The sequence below is a fragment of the Arvicola amphibius genome, chromosome 7 (genome assembly GCF_903992535.2).
Source record: "Arvicola amphibius chromosome 7, mArvAmp1.2, whole genome shotgun sequence".
In the NCBI taxonomy this organism is placed as follows: Eukaryota; Metazoa; Chordata; class Mammalia; order Rodentia; family Cricetidae; genus Arvicola; species Arvicola amphibius.
Genome location: NC_052053.1, coordinates 44,944,878 through 44,957,672, shown reverse-complemented (window position 1 = coordinate 44,957,672; position 12,795 = coordinate 44,944,878). Strand labels below are relative to the sequence as shown.

Sequence of the window (12,795 nt, the reverse complement as noted above, 5' to 3'; positions counted from 1 at the left end):
CAAGCTGTGGGCCTGGGAACCCTGTGAGTTCTCTGGGGTTCAAGCAGAATGCAGGATTTTTTTTTCATGAGGTTTGAGGCAACCTCAGCAGGGATAAACCTTAAGAAGTGAGAGAGCTCAGCTCCCTCCTGTTTCCAGCTTCCCTTTCAACCTGGGCTTCCTCTCCAGGGTGAGAGCACACCCTGGAGATGCGTGGTTTCTTCTCTGCTCCTGGTTTCACCTCCCTTTAAGCTCTCCTGCCTGACTCTGAGCCACATCCATGAAGGCAGGGACCGGGATCCTGCCTTGGGGATCCTCTGTCTGTGCGGCTCTTAGACTTTGAGCCAGCTGTAGCTGGTCAGCATGTGGCCTTTCAGAGTGCCCTCCACAAGACTTTGAGCTCCAGGAAGGCTCCTCCAGGGACACAGGCACCTCTGCTGTCTTGGTTGGTCATCTCATCTTTCTGGCCTGTGTATTCCTACAGAAGGTGGGTCAGATCATGTCTGCAGAGATATGTAGAGGCCTGTGGGGCATCTGCTGGCTGGTTCACTCTGCCACCAGGAAAGATCATCCACCTACGGAGAACCCTAGGGTTACATGGGCTCAGCCCACAACACATGGGCAGGCTCAATGGTCTGGATTAGTCTGAGTTATTCAACTGGGGCCTGAGACGATCTTCCACCTATAATACTCTGGAGATGGCTGGTAGAATGTGTGGGTCCCTATGCTCTTTCTGGGAGGACCCTTAGAGAGTGCAGGCCACCAATCAGGCAAGCTCTGGACATCCCCATGTTTCCTGTGCCAACAGCTCCCTAACCAACCCTGGGCCTAGGTTTATTAATCCCCTTGTCGTGGAGAATTTTTGGGGTCTGCTACAACTTATGAGCCCCTGGGAATGTTCCTGAGTCCTTGGGGGGCACTGTTAGAGCTCAGCAGTGCCAGGGGACACATTCCGACACTGCTGGCATGCCCTCCAGCCAGCCGCCTCCTGTCAGCCCTCCCCTTTGGTGGGCTCTGGTTAGTGTCTCTGAGACCAATCCAGCCACACAGAGCTGCTGAACACTTTCCCATCTATTTATTATTGAACGAACACAGGAATCTGGGAGCCTGCAGAGCGTGAAATTGGGAACAAATGCAGAGGAGGTCTAGACAGGAACCCTGCAGGCCGCTCTCTGCTCACACAGGACCGCAGGGCCCTTGGGCTTCCAGGTAGCAGAAATACTTGTAACCAGACAGATGTGTTTGGGGGAGGAAAAGGGTTCTGAGTCCCCATAAGCCTTTGCCCAGACTCTGGCAAGGAAAAGAGGCTGTGAGGCAGCCAGCCTGGATTCCCAGACAGAGCCAACCCTCTCTGTCCCAGCCTCAGTTTCTCCATCTGGAAGTGAGCAGTAATACCCTCACTGGGTTGGAAGAGACAAGGAAGTTTCAGGATCCCATGCTGCCCCACTGTGGCCCAAGGCAGCTGTGTTTGCCAGGCCCTTGATTCTGGTGCCCTGTGATGTTGAATGTCCCTAGGCCCAATGAGGCAACTGGATTTCCCCTGGTCCCAGAGCACTGGCCTTCACAAAGCCGTCTATGTGTCCTGTACCCTGTGGGACCCTGGCAGGAGCTAAAGTAGGGTGCAAAAGTCTTCTAAGGCTAAGAAGACAAGGTGGGCACAGTGCGGGAGGCAGAGAAAGGAGTGGGTTAAACACAGAATGCACAGTCCAGATGGCAGCTACGTGGGGGGCTCCTGCCAGAGGAGGGAGCTCACGGGAGGAGGCAGGTAGAGGCGTCTGGTTCTGCTGCCAGGTGTTTCCTGCCTCACCCCCGCCCCCGACGCTTGGGCCTCTACACAGGAGACAACGGGAGCTTGTAACATGGCTATCCTCCAGGCTGGCTGCCTAGACATGGGTTATGGGAAACACACTGTCACTCACCAGAACCACAGGCAGGTTCCAAGAATGGGTGGAGGGTCCACAGAGTAGCTCCATCCTATACTCTGTCCTTGAAGAAGTCAGGGCTGGGGCTGGGGAGCAAGTGTTTATAAGGCCGTAAACCTATTTATGGTCCCAGGGGTGCAATTAACAGTTTGGCAAGAGCCTTGCCAAATTTCATTGGCTTGCATGCGAAGACCTCAAAGTCCCCATGGAGGTGCAGACAGACTGTGGGGTGGTCTCTGCCAGGTGTCACTGGGTCTGCTTTAGTCTTTGACTGGGCTGTCCAGGGTTCTTCAGGTTCTTTCTCTCCTCTCCTTCCCTCAAGGACCGGCATAGAAACTTCCTCCTCCTCCAGGAAGCTCCCTGGGCTCTGTCTCCCAGCGGTCCAGCCCAACTCCCTCCCTGAGCCCCAGAGCCTTCCTGTTCTCTTAGGTTCTCAGGTTTGCTTTTCTCAGAACCTGTCGGGAAGCCTCCCTCAAGTCCAAACAAATCAGAAATCCTGTCCCTAACACCTTGACTTCATGCCAGGTGCTTCTTACACTCATGGCCCTCACATTTAGTTGCATATCACCAAGACCCCTTGCAAATTTATTAAAAACCAACCAACTTGGAGTAGATGGAAGCCTTTGGACAACCTGTACTGAGTCAGCATTTCAGATGAGGGAGCTGGAGCCCAGGAGGAGGCCGCTGCCCTGAGGTGGGGGCAGAGGATGAAGCTGTGGAAAGTCCTAGACTTTGAAGACAAGTGTTGGGGAGAATTCCAGAGCAGCGGGGTAAGGTGCAAGGAAGTGGCCCCGGGGCCTGTACTCTCCTTCCATCGACTGGAAGCATGCTACGTGGTTCTTTCTAGCACGGGTGTTTTTCAAAGATGTGGAGAGATGCAGGAAGGCTTTCTGGATTAAGCAAACATATGTCGGGCTTTGATGGCAATCAAAGCGTGGGCAAAGGGGTATCCCAGAGGGAAGGCAGGTGGATAGAGCCAATGGAGGTCTGGTCACCCCCAAGACTGTAGTTAAATATAGATGATGTCAGTCTGGGTGTGAGCAGAGCTGCCAGTCCCCTGAGTGCGTGTCTATGCCGGGCCGGCCCTGGGACCTGGCACCCATTGCAGGGGGGGGGGGGGGGGGGGATCAGAAAAGCGATGCTGAGACGCTCCAGCTGGATGGCCTGGGTGTTGGAGCAGCGGCTGCTGACAGCCCTGGGCACCTGGCCTAAGCTGGCACCTTTCCAATCATGCCGACAGGCTGCCTGCCGTTGGAGAGGACCCAGGCCCTAAAGAGCAGCAGAAAACAGCCTGGGCCAGGAGAGGGATGCATGTCTCTCAGACCTGGGAGAGGCTCTGTGGCGAGTGAGGCCAGATCCTCGGAACCAAAGAAGGACTCGTGCCTCTAGTATGACATCATCCTGCCCCTCACAGAATCTTCAGAGTTCCCTAACTTTCCAAGGGAGGAAACTGAGGCACGAAGAAACAGAGAGACCTGTCTGGTGACTGACCGAGGAAGCGCTAGGCTGGTCCTCGGCTTCTGTTTGAGTCGTTGCATAGATTACTCCTTTCCATGTCCTGCAGAGGTCCCCCAGCCCTGTCATGGTTCTTGTGAACACTCTCCCCCCTCAGCTCCAGTCCTGCACCCATGGAGGCACTCTTCACTGGGCATATACTGCCAGGAGAACCCAGCTCCAGACCCTGTGACTGTCAGTGAGCCTGCGTGTGAGCCCCGTGATGGGGTGGCCCACTGAAGGGCTTTCAATCTTGACCTTCAGGGCACTAAAGTCCAGCTTGCTGGCCACTTCCCTCCCACTTGGTCTCTCTGAGTGCAGCAAGTTCCCACCAGTATGGTGACCCATGGGGCTATCTCTGTGGTCAACTGTCTTGGGTGTGGACAGCAGAAACCCACTTAAAGTGGCATCTTTACAGGCTCAGAGGGTCCTGGAGATTCAGTCAGGACATCTCCACTTCTGTGTCTATGTCTCCTGCCTCTGCAGAGCCTTCTGACTCTCCACACGTTTGGCTGAAAATGACAGTCCTTGCCACACGTGGCTTCACACAGGCCATTAACCAGCAGGGACCAGTGGATCTCCTAACTCCTTTCCCCAGGAGAGAAGCTGTCCATCCCAGGCTAGGATGAGCTTTTACCTCATGCCCATTTATATCCCTGCTGTCATCTAAGGACAGACAAGCAAGAAGTGTAGAAATGCAGCCACCAGCCTCTTGGCACAGAGGCAGAGCCCAGAGAGGAGAGCAAGGGCAAGACTGCGCTGTACCCCAAACCTTCTGCTACAGTGTGTGTTCCCATGAGGGTGCCGTAGGATTCAGGACTTTCGTGCAGATGAGGTAGTCATGTGATAGTGTGTTGGGGGGGTAGCAGAGGACAATTCCTGTCCTGGGGTAGACGAGGGAGCCCCAGAGACCCAAATATTCCTAAGCACATCCGTAGATCTTGCTCTAACCTGACCCAGAGTGCTTGCCTTGCTGCGACTGGTATAGAGCAGGCCACTTTCCCCTCTCCGAGCTATGGGTAGTACATCACCACAAGCAGACAGCCATGGGGGCCATGGGGAGCCACGCCATCTCAGAGAGAAGGGTCTGTCTGACCAGCAGGGGGATGATAGGGAAGAAGGCAGTCTCTGTGTCTTGAAGACACTGACCTCGACTCCTCTCTCTTCTTACAGGGCCCCATCCCTGCTGTCATGGCTTTTAGCCATAAGACACCAGTGTGTGCTAGCCTGACACATGCCCAGTCGCCTCACTTAGGATATTGTTTGGTTTGGTGCACCTCCCAGGTGGACGCGCCTCAGTCCTTTTCCTGCAGCATCAGAGTTCTAGTACCTGCCCCACCCTCCCCAGCTCCTCTGACCACTAAGGAGGGCTTTCTGGGATCTTTTCAGCAATCCAAAAAAAAAAAATCAATGTTTCTTGCACCCCAACAGAAGGATGAGAACAGGGCAGCAGAGTCAGAGCAGCCGAGTCTAGCAGTCACAGTGAGCACAGCTCAGGGTCACCCTCCTGTGAGAAGAATGTACCTGGACAGACCTCCAGCCGCCTCTACTGCACACGGACTCCAAGCTCCAGCTCTGTAGACCTGCGGCCCTAGCAAGGTCAGCTAGCCAGCTGGCCTCGGCCTCCCGAGAGGCTGAGGGGGCTAGAGTTGCCAGACAGCACGCCCAGGAATGTGCAGGGTCCCTAGGGCTCCTTCCCTGTCTGGGTCTCCAGCATGTCTGTACCCCATTGTCTCACACTTGGGGGCTGTTCGGACTTGCCTGTATTTGGTTGGAGTTGTCCCTATGTCTGTCTGTGTTTCTTGCCTTGTCTCTCTGGGTCTGTCTGGACCTATCTGTCATCTGTCTGTCCATCTGTCTTCTGGGGCTTGAATTCCAGTCCCAGCCTTGCCTTTGGCTCACAGCATGGCCTGAGCAAGATTCTCCTTGGCAGTGCATATGCATGTCTCCTCCATCTGTACCCAGGCCCCTGCTTGACCCCACGAGGCCATCTGACCCTCCCAAGTCCACCCGTAAATATGTGTGAGCACCTCGTATCCACCCTCCTCACCCAGACCTGGAGAGTCAGAACAAAACGCCAGACTTCCAGTTACTCTCCTACACTTCTGGGAGCTGATTAGTCAACCCCAATGCCAGCAAGTCTTGGCCAGGTTTAGCAGAAATTCAGAAATGTGTGCATGTTTCTGTAACAGCAAAAGGTGAACAACAGTGTCTGTGCGATCCAACTGGGTGATCTGGGCTCTTCTCCTAAGGGAGCTTGACCTGTGTGTGAGGAGGCCAGGCAAGCTCCGCAGCGGATCAGACGGCTCCCTAAGACTGTCCTTGTAGCACAGGGCCAGACTGTGCATGAAGGAAAGGAGGGAGCAGACTTAACAGCTCCTTCTTTCTCTGAGAGGGGAAAGTATTCTTGGGCGTGTGTTGAGGACACGGCCATGGAAGGAGAAATGCAGAGCTTAGATAGATTGTTGTTTCCAGGGCAGAGCATAGGAAGGGATAGAGGAGAAGAGGGAGGGAGGGAGCAAGAAAGGAAGGGAGGGGTGAAGAAAGGGAGGGAGAGAGGGAGGGAGGGAGGGAGGGAGGGAGGGAGGGAGGGAGGGAGGGAGAGAGAGAGGAAAGAAGGAAGGAAGAAAAGAAGGAAGGAAGGAAAGCAGGCAGGCAGGCAGGCAGGAAAAAAGGAAGGAAGGAAAGAAGGAAGAAAGGAAGGAAGGAAGGAAGGAAGGAAGGAAGGAAGGAAGGACGGACGACCGGCCTCCAAAATGCTCCTGGATTTATGCTGCGGTCTGTTTAACCAAACACTTTGTATAACTGAGAAGAAAATTTTCATTAATTTTTATATTTGAAACAAATGAGGGAAAAATGAATCTGAATGTGGGGTTGGTGGGGAGCCACTGTGAAGAATTGCCGTGGTGCCTCTGAAAGTCCTTTCATTCAACTCCGTCCTCATGGGAGCAAGCAGAGAGACAAACGACAGGCTTTCAGGAGGCTTCGGTGGAACGCTGACATTGCCATTTCAAAATTGCTACAGATACAAGGGGGAAGGCAAGGAAGTGTAGGATGTTAAGAGAGAAGTCAAAGATCAAATTTTAATGACTAAAAAACCCAAACCAAAACACCAGAATCCCAAAGTTTAAGTGCTAATATCAATAGGAACTTAGGTTTTAGGTGTCTACTTCTGACAATATAAAGCATATTGATAGGTGGTGCCTGCTTGGAGTCTCAGTACCTGGAGAGTAGAGCTCAGAGGACTGGAGGTTCAGGGCTAGCTTGGTCTACATGAGGCTGTGTCTCGAAAAAATTAAGCTAAAATTGTTGGGCCGGAGAATGATGGCTCAGTGAGCAAGAGCTGTGTACCCATGAAGATCTGAGTTTGGAACCCCAGCACCTGTAGCCTTGGGAGTAGGGGGTTGGAGACAGGAGGATCCCTATGTCCTGGTCCCCAGCTTAGCCAATAGCGAGCTCCAGGCTCAGTGAGCAACCCTGTCTTAAGGGAACGAGGCATGCACACAAGTAAATTAATGAGTTCGTTCACAATAGGAGATGCCCATGCTCTGGTTGTTGTGAACACCGAGACGGGGAGATCCCTCCTATTAATCTCCACCAAAGGCTCATGGGGTCTCCAGGATGGCACAGCAGCAGCCATGAGAGGCCTCCGAACTGGCAGCCTCACTGGGACACTGTGTGAGCACTGACTGCAGGATAAATACTGCAGTAGATGGAAACAAGCCAAACAGTGAGCAGCATTGCAGTGAGCCTCAGACACAGCCTCAAGCCTCAGGGAAACTCTGCCTGCCCTGGGAGGCGATGGGGGAAGAATTGGGCATGGATGCCTCCCATTTTCAGATGAGCCTTTGCTATCACAGGCTCAGCAAGCTCTTTGTAGCTTTATCTGGAAGAACCTGAATAGATAATGTGAGAGAAATGAAACTTGAGGGGGGGGGAATCACTGTTTTACGTTTGCTGTGATATTGCTAGAACAGTTGGGTAACAATCAGGAGGGGAAATCCCATGATGAAAGAACTAGATGAGCCGGGCGGTGGTGGTGCACGTCTTTAATCCCAGCACTCGGGAGGCAGAGGCAGGTGGATCTCTGAGTTCGAGGCCAGCCTGGTCTACAAGAGCTAGTTCCAGGACAGGCTCTAGAAACTACAGGGAAACCCTGTCTCGAAAAACCAAAAAAAAAAAAAAAAAGAAGAAGAAGAACTAGACTAGACGGAACCACTGTCAACGCAACATCACGAGAAGGGGAACTGGCCTTAGGCCTTGAAGGTGATGCGTAAGGAGGCCAGCTTAGAGTTCCAAATGGTCACGAAGGGCCTGTTGGCAGCCACACGAGGAAACATGCCAACTCTAATACAAAGAAGATTATGTAAGATGGATGGCTACACTTCTCTCTAGCCACATGGCAGGGAGGCAAGAGAAGGACGGGTGAGAACTGAGGCACTCTGGAATGAGAGGGTCTCACACGAATGGGGGCCTAATGTGTACAGACCCACGGTAAGGACAGCATTTCAGAGGATGGGGAGGCCAAGCAGAGCGGAGGCTTTTCCGTGTCCCCGTCCGTTGTCTGCACAGAAGTGCTGGTGGGTAGACTAAGATGTGTGGGCTCTCCTTTAAAATGGTCCGGTTATTCCCTCCATGCCATCTCCACCGTGCCCCACAAAACCAGAACGTCTTAGGAGTAGAGAAAGGGATGGGCTTGCCCAGATCCTGTGGCTGCTCAGGGAAGGGCCCTGGAAGACAGAAGCCCTGTGGGAAAGCTGCTAAGTCTTGCTTCAGCTGGCACTAGCCACGATTGGAATGGTCACCCTGCAAAAGACAAGGGAAGACGGCAAAGGAGAGTCTGTGTCCTGGGGGCACAGGTCCATCTGGACGATCCCTGCAAGCAGTGTACTGAATGCGGGCTACCAGCTCCCTGCAGTTAAGAGCTCATGGCACCAGGACCACAGCAGTCGTTCTTCTAAGAATTTATTCTGAGAAAGTCATGGAAGTTGATTCTACAACATGGGGGGGGGGGGGTTTTGCTCACCATCTCTTCCCTATAATGTCACTGGGAATATATTTTTCTAAATATGAATTTCATAAATAAAAAGAAATTGTTTGTTGTTTTCAGTTTCATGATATAAAAATGTACTAGAAAAAATCCACTTAGTTGGTATTGAACTGAGCACTTAACAGTAAAGACGGGACTGGAGAGGAGGCCCATCCAGTGAGGCATTTGCTGCTCAAACACTAGAACCTGATTTTTATCCCCTGTACGAAGCCAGATGTGGTATGCACATTTGCAATCCCAGCACAGGGGAGGTGGAGAGACGTGGACCCCTGGGGCATACTGGCCCGCCATTTTAACTGTTTTGCAAATACCAAGCCAATGACAGAACCTGTCAAAACAAAATACAACCAAACAACCCTTCCCATTCCCACTCAAACAAGAGACTGTCAGGCAGGCTCAGCAGATAGAGGCACTTGTGGCCAAGACTGACAAGCCGAGTTCCATCTCTGGGATGTCCATCGTAACAGAGAGCTGATTCCTGCGGGTTCTCCTCCGAGCTCCATATAACACATGCACACAAATAAATGGATGTTATAAAATTTTTAAGTCAAAAACCAAAACCGAAACTAAGGTGGATAGCTCAAAAAAAAAAAAAAAAAAAAAAAAAAAAAAAAAAAAAAAAACTGCTGGAGGCGGACCCCTGGCTTCTATACACATGACACCTACATGAATCCAAGCCAACATAGAGCTGTGCACAGCTCCACAGGAAGAGTCAAGATGGTAAACTTACGTGTTGTGCATCTTACCACCACTACATATGTGAAAGGGGCTGGCTGTGTTAAGCAGCGCGAAAGGGGCTGGCTGTGTTAAGCAGCGCGATATGTCAGAGATTACACTACAGGAGAAATTGTGTGAATGAGGGGAAACAGGCAGAGGCAGATAGACAAGTTCTATAGCTAGCCTGAACTGGGTTTGGTACTTTTTGTTTATTTGTTTGCTTGCTTGCTTTTTTATTTTTGAGACAGGGTCTCAAGTATTCCAGGCTGACCCCATATTTGCTATGTTGCTGGAGACGACTTTGAACTCCTGATCCTCCTGCCTCCATCTCCCTGCTGTAATTACAGGTATGTGCCCTGCCACTGTGCCCTGCTTTGGGTACATTTCTTTCTTTAAAAAGTAGGAGTGTCAGGCTAGGCTGGAAGGGAGAGCATCACACCTATTGCTAAAAGACATGCTCAAGAAAGTTTTGCTTTTGGACTAGGGAGATGGCTCAGCCAGCAAAATCCTTGCTTTGTGAGCATAAGGACCTGAGTTCCATGCCCTGACACTCAAGGAAAAGCCGGGTGTGGTGGCACGCATCTGTAACCCTAGCACTAGGGAATCAGAGACAAGAGCTTATTGGCCAGCCAGCCTAGCCAGTCTGTGAGCTTCAGGCTCAGTGAGGGATCTGTCTCCAAAAGGGAGTGGAGATAGGTGGAGGAAGACACGGCCTGAGACAGACGTAGATCTTTGGCCTCCATCCGCACTCACATGTACACACATGTACCCAGATACACACACACACACAGAGAGAGAGAGAGAGAGAGAGAGAGAGAGAGAGTGAGAGAGAGAGAGAGAGAGAGAGAGAGAGAGAGAGAATTTCAGGTCAGGGGCTGGAAAGATAGCTCTGTGGTTAAGAGCACCAGCAGTTAGGCCAGGCTGTGGTGGCACACAACTTTAATCCCAACACATGGGAGGCAGACGCAGGAAGATCTCTGTGATTTTTAGGCCAGCCTAGTCTACAGAGTGAGTTCAAGGACAGCCAGGGCTAAGCAGAGAAACCCGGTCTTTGAAAAAAAAAAAACAAACCAAACACAACACAGACAAACAAAAAACCTCAAAACAGCAATATAAAAGCACCAGCAGCTTCTTCCAAAGGACCCCAGTTCAATTCCCAGCACCCACATGAACGCTCACAGCTGTCTGTAACTCAAGTTCCAGGGGATCTAAAGCCTTCTTGCGGTATCTGTGAACACAACATATATGGTGTACAGACATACACACAGGTAAAACCCATACACATAAAAATCAAAAGTAACTTCAATGTCTCGCTATTAACATTCACCTTTTGCAAATGGAGAAACTGAGGTTAAGAGGTGGAACAGGGATTAGAGGCTTAGACCTCCTCCTACCTGTCCCTTTCCCAACTGGTCTCTGGTTTGTGGTATCCACATTCTGGCCTTTTGCATAGGCACTACCAATGCTGTGCCCTGTGGTATCTGTTGCAGACTGTTGATGGAGAAGTGGGCGGATGACAGCCGGGACTGTGGTCATCACTGGGGGCATCTTGGCAACTGTGATTCTGCTCTGTATCATTGCCGTTCTGTGCTACTGTCGGCTTCAGGTACTCCCAATGGATGGGGAAGGGGACCTGGTTGGGTAGGAGCCTGAAGGGTAGCTCTGCATGGGGAGCCCCCAAGAAGACAGATCAGGCCGGGGTCCAGGATGTAGTGGAGGAGGGTACAGTCAGACTTCAGGGGAGATGCCTAGCTATGGGGCTAGGGGATCTCTGTGCAGTTCAGTGACTAGTTGCCCAGCTCAGTCAAGGTTTTTGCTGAGGCTCAGAGGGACTCAAGGACTCTCCAGTGGCACACAGTCACCCTCCAGGAGAGCGGCAGTGAAGAGTATGCTGCCTTGCCTAGCCTTCCCTGCCTGAGCTATAGAGGCTTCTGAGGCCCCATGGCTCCCTGACAGAAGGGAACACCTGTGTGTAAGGCACACCCAGGGCCCATGACTCAACTCTAGGATCTGAAATGGCTTGCCCAAACCTACTGCTTTCAGGTTTCTTAACCCAACTGTGCCTCAGTTTACCTGCCTATAAATTGGAAATTAGGCTTACATCCAGTTGTGTGGGCGAGATAGATATGTGACATTATTGCAGGGACCTCAGCTCAGAGTGGCCTGGGGTAGATGCTGGGTGGTGGTGGAACAGGTGGAAGAGACTGAGCAGGGCCACCCCATAATCTTGAGAGCTGCCCTCTGGTCAACATTGGTGAGAAGCGCCCTGTGGTCCCCTGGCCCTCTGTCCACAGTACTATTGCTGCAAGAAGGACGAATCCGAGGAGGACGAGGAGGAGCCCGACTTCGCCGTGCACTCGCACCTGCCGCCCCTGCATTCCAACCGCAACCTTGTGCTGACCAACGGGCCCGCTCTCTACCCAGCTGCTGCCACCTCCTTCAGCCAGAAGTCCCCACAGGCCCGCGCCCTCTGCCGCAGCTGCTCCTACTACGAGCCACCTACCTTCTTCCTGCAGGAGCCAGAGGAGGACGACTTTGAGGGTGTACGCAACGGTGGGGGCCGTGTGGCCTACAAAAGCATCAGCCAGGAGGACGTGGAGCTGCCCCCAGCGACCTTTGAGGGCCTGCAGGCGCTCAACCCCAACCGCCTCTCAGCCATGCGTGAGGCCTTTTCCCGAAGCCGCAGTGTTAGCACCGACGTGTGACAGGCCTCCATACTGCCTAGGCATCCAGCCCTGGAAGGTCTTGAGATCATGGCAGGATCCCCATGGCATGCCCTGGCCCCATGCCCAGACCTCAGCTCAGCCATGTCTTCCCTCTATCCCTGTCCTAGGGGCTCTAGGCATGGGGAATACCCGGGCCCTTCACAGGGATAAAATTCAATGAACCAGGTGTGGCAGCTCCTAGGAACAGCTGACCCAAGAAGGGAGGTGGGGGTCAGGAGGATAAGGTAAGGCAGTGTTGGGGCATAGGGAATAGGTCCTGTTCCCAGGAAGTAAGAAGATGGCTAGTGTCAACCCCAGCAACTTGTCTGTCTCTGGCTTCATGGCCTTAGCCTGTCCCTCCCTCCAGGCTTTGGGCTTTTTACCTGCTCAAGGGAGCAGGGGCCTTACTGGCTGCCAGCGGCCCTACAAGCATGAACCTTCCTTAGAGACCGTGGACCAAATAAACATTCTATCCCCTCACCCTGTCTCCCTTTTCCCATCCTCCTCACCCTCTCTCCATTCCTTCTCCCAGCCTCTTTGTCTCACGCTCCTGAACCTAGGTGCCAAGCATCTGCCCCAAGCTTGAAATACCCGTTGCTCTGCCCCCCCTGTGAATGGACAAGTCTCCCTCTAGAAGGCAGAGTTTTAAGAGACAGCAGTGTTCTTGGGACACTTTCTCTACCCAATCTGCTTTTCCAAGAGAGAAGAGGCATGGGGACAGGGGACGCTACTCTGGGAGGGTTGACACTCAAATTTACACATCCAGTATTCATCCCTAAACCCAATCGACCGACAGACACATCTAGCAAGGTTGCTGATGCACTGGAGGTGGCCCAGCTATGCAATAGAGGTCTCAGGTGTGACTCTTGGGCAGGCCGCCCCATCCATGGGCTTGCATCTTCATATATGTAGTGGGGGGTGGGAGGGG

General features: G+C 52.5%; 1 protein-coding gene across 1 annotated transcript; it reads left to right on the top strand.

The window, feature by feature from the left end:
• Positions 1-10,675: 10,675 nt before the first annotated feature.
• Fam163b (family with sequence similarity 163 member B) lies at positions 10,676-11,867 on the top strand. The gene is made up of 2 exons (XM_038335647.1): positions 10,676-10,768; positions 11,457-11,867. The coding sequence occupies exons 1-2, from the start codon at positions 10,676-10,678 to the stop codon at positions 11,865-11,867; spliced, it is 504 nt and encodes a 167-aa protein (XP_038191575.1).
• The last annotated feature ends 928 nt before the right edge of the window (positions 11,868-12,795 follow it).

What these genes read in the sequence shown, in the direction of transcription:
- Fam163b (XM_038335647.1), top strand. Translation starts at nt 10,676, where the DNA reads ATGACAGCCGGGACTGTGGTCATCACTGGGGGCATCTTGGCAACTGTG. An exon ending in TGTGCTACTGTCGGCTTCAG is followed by an intron (nt 10,769 to 11,456) that starts GTACTCCCAATG and finishes CTCTGTCCACAG; the next exon opens with TACTATTGCTGCAAGAAGGA.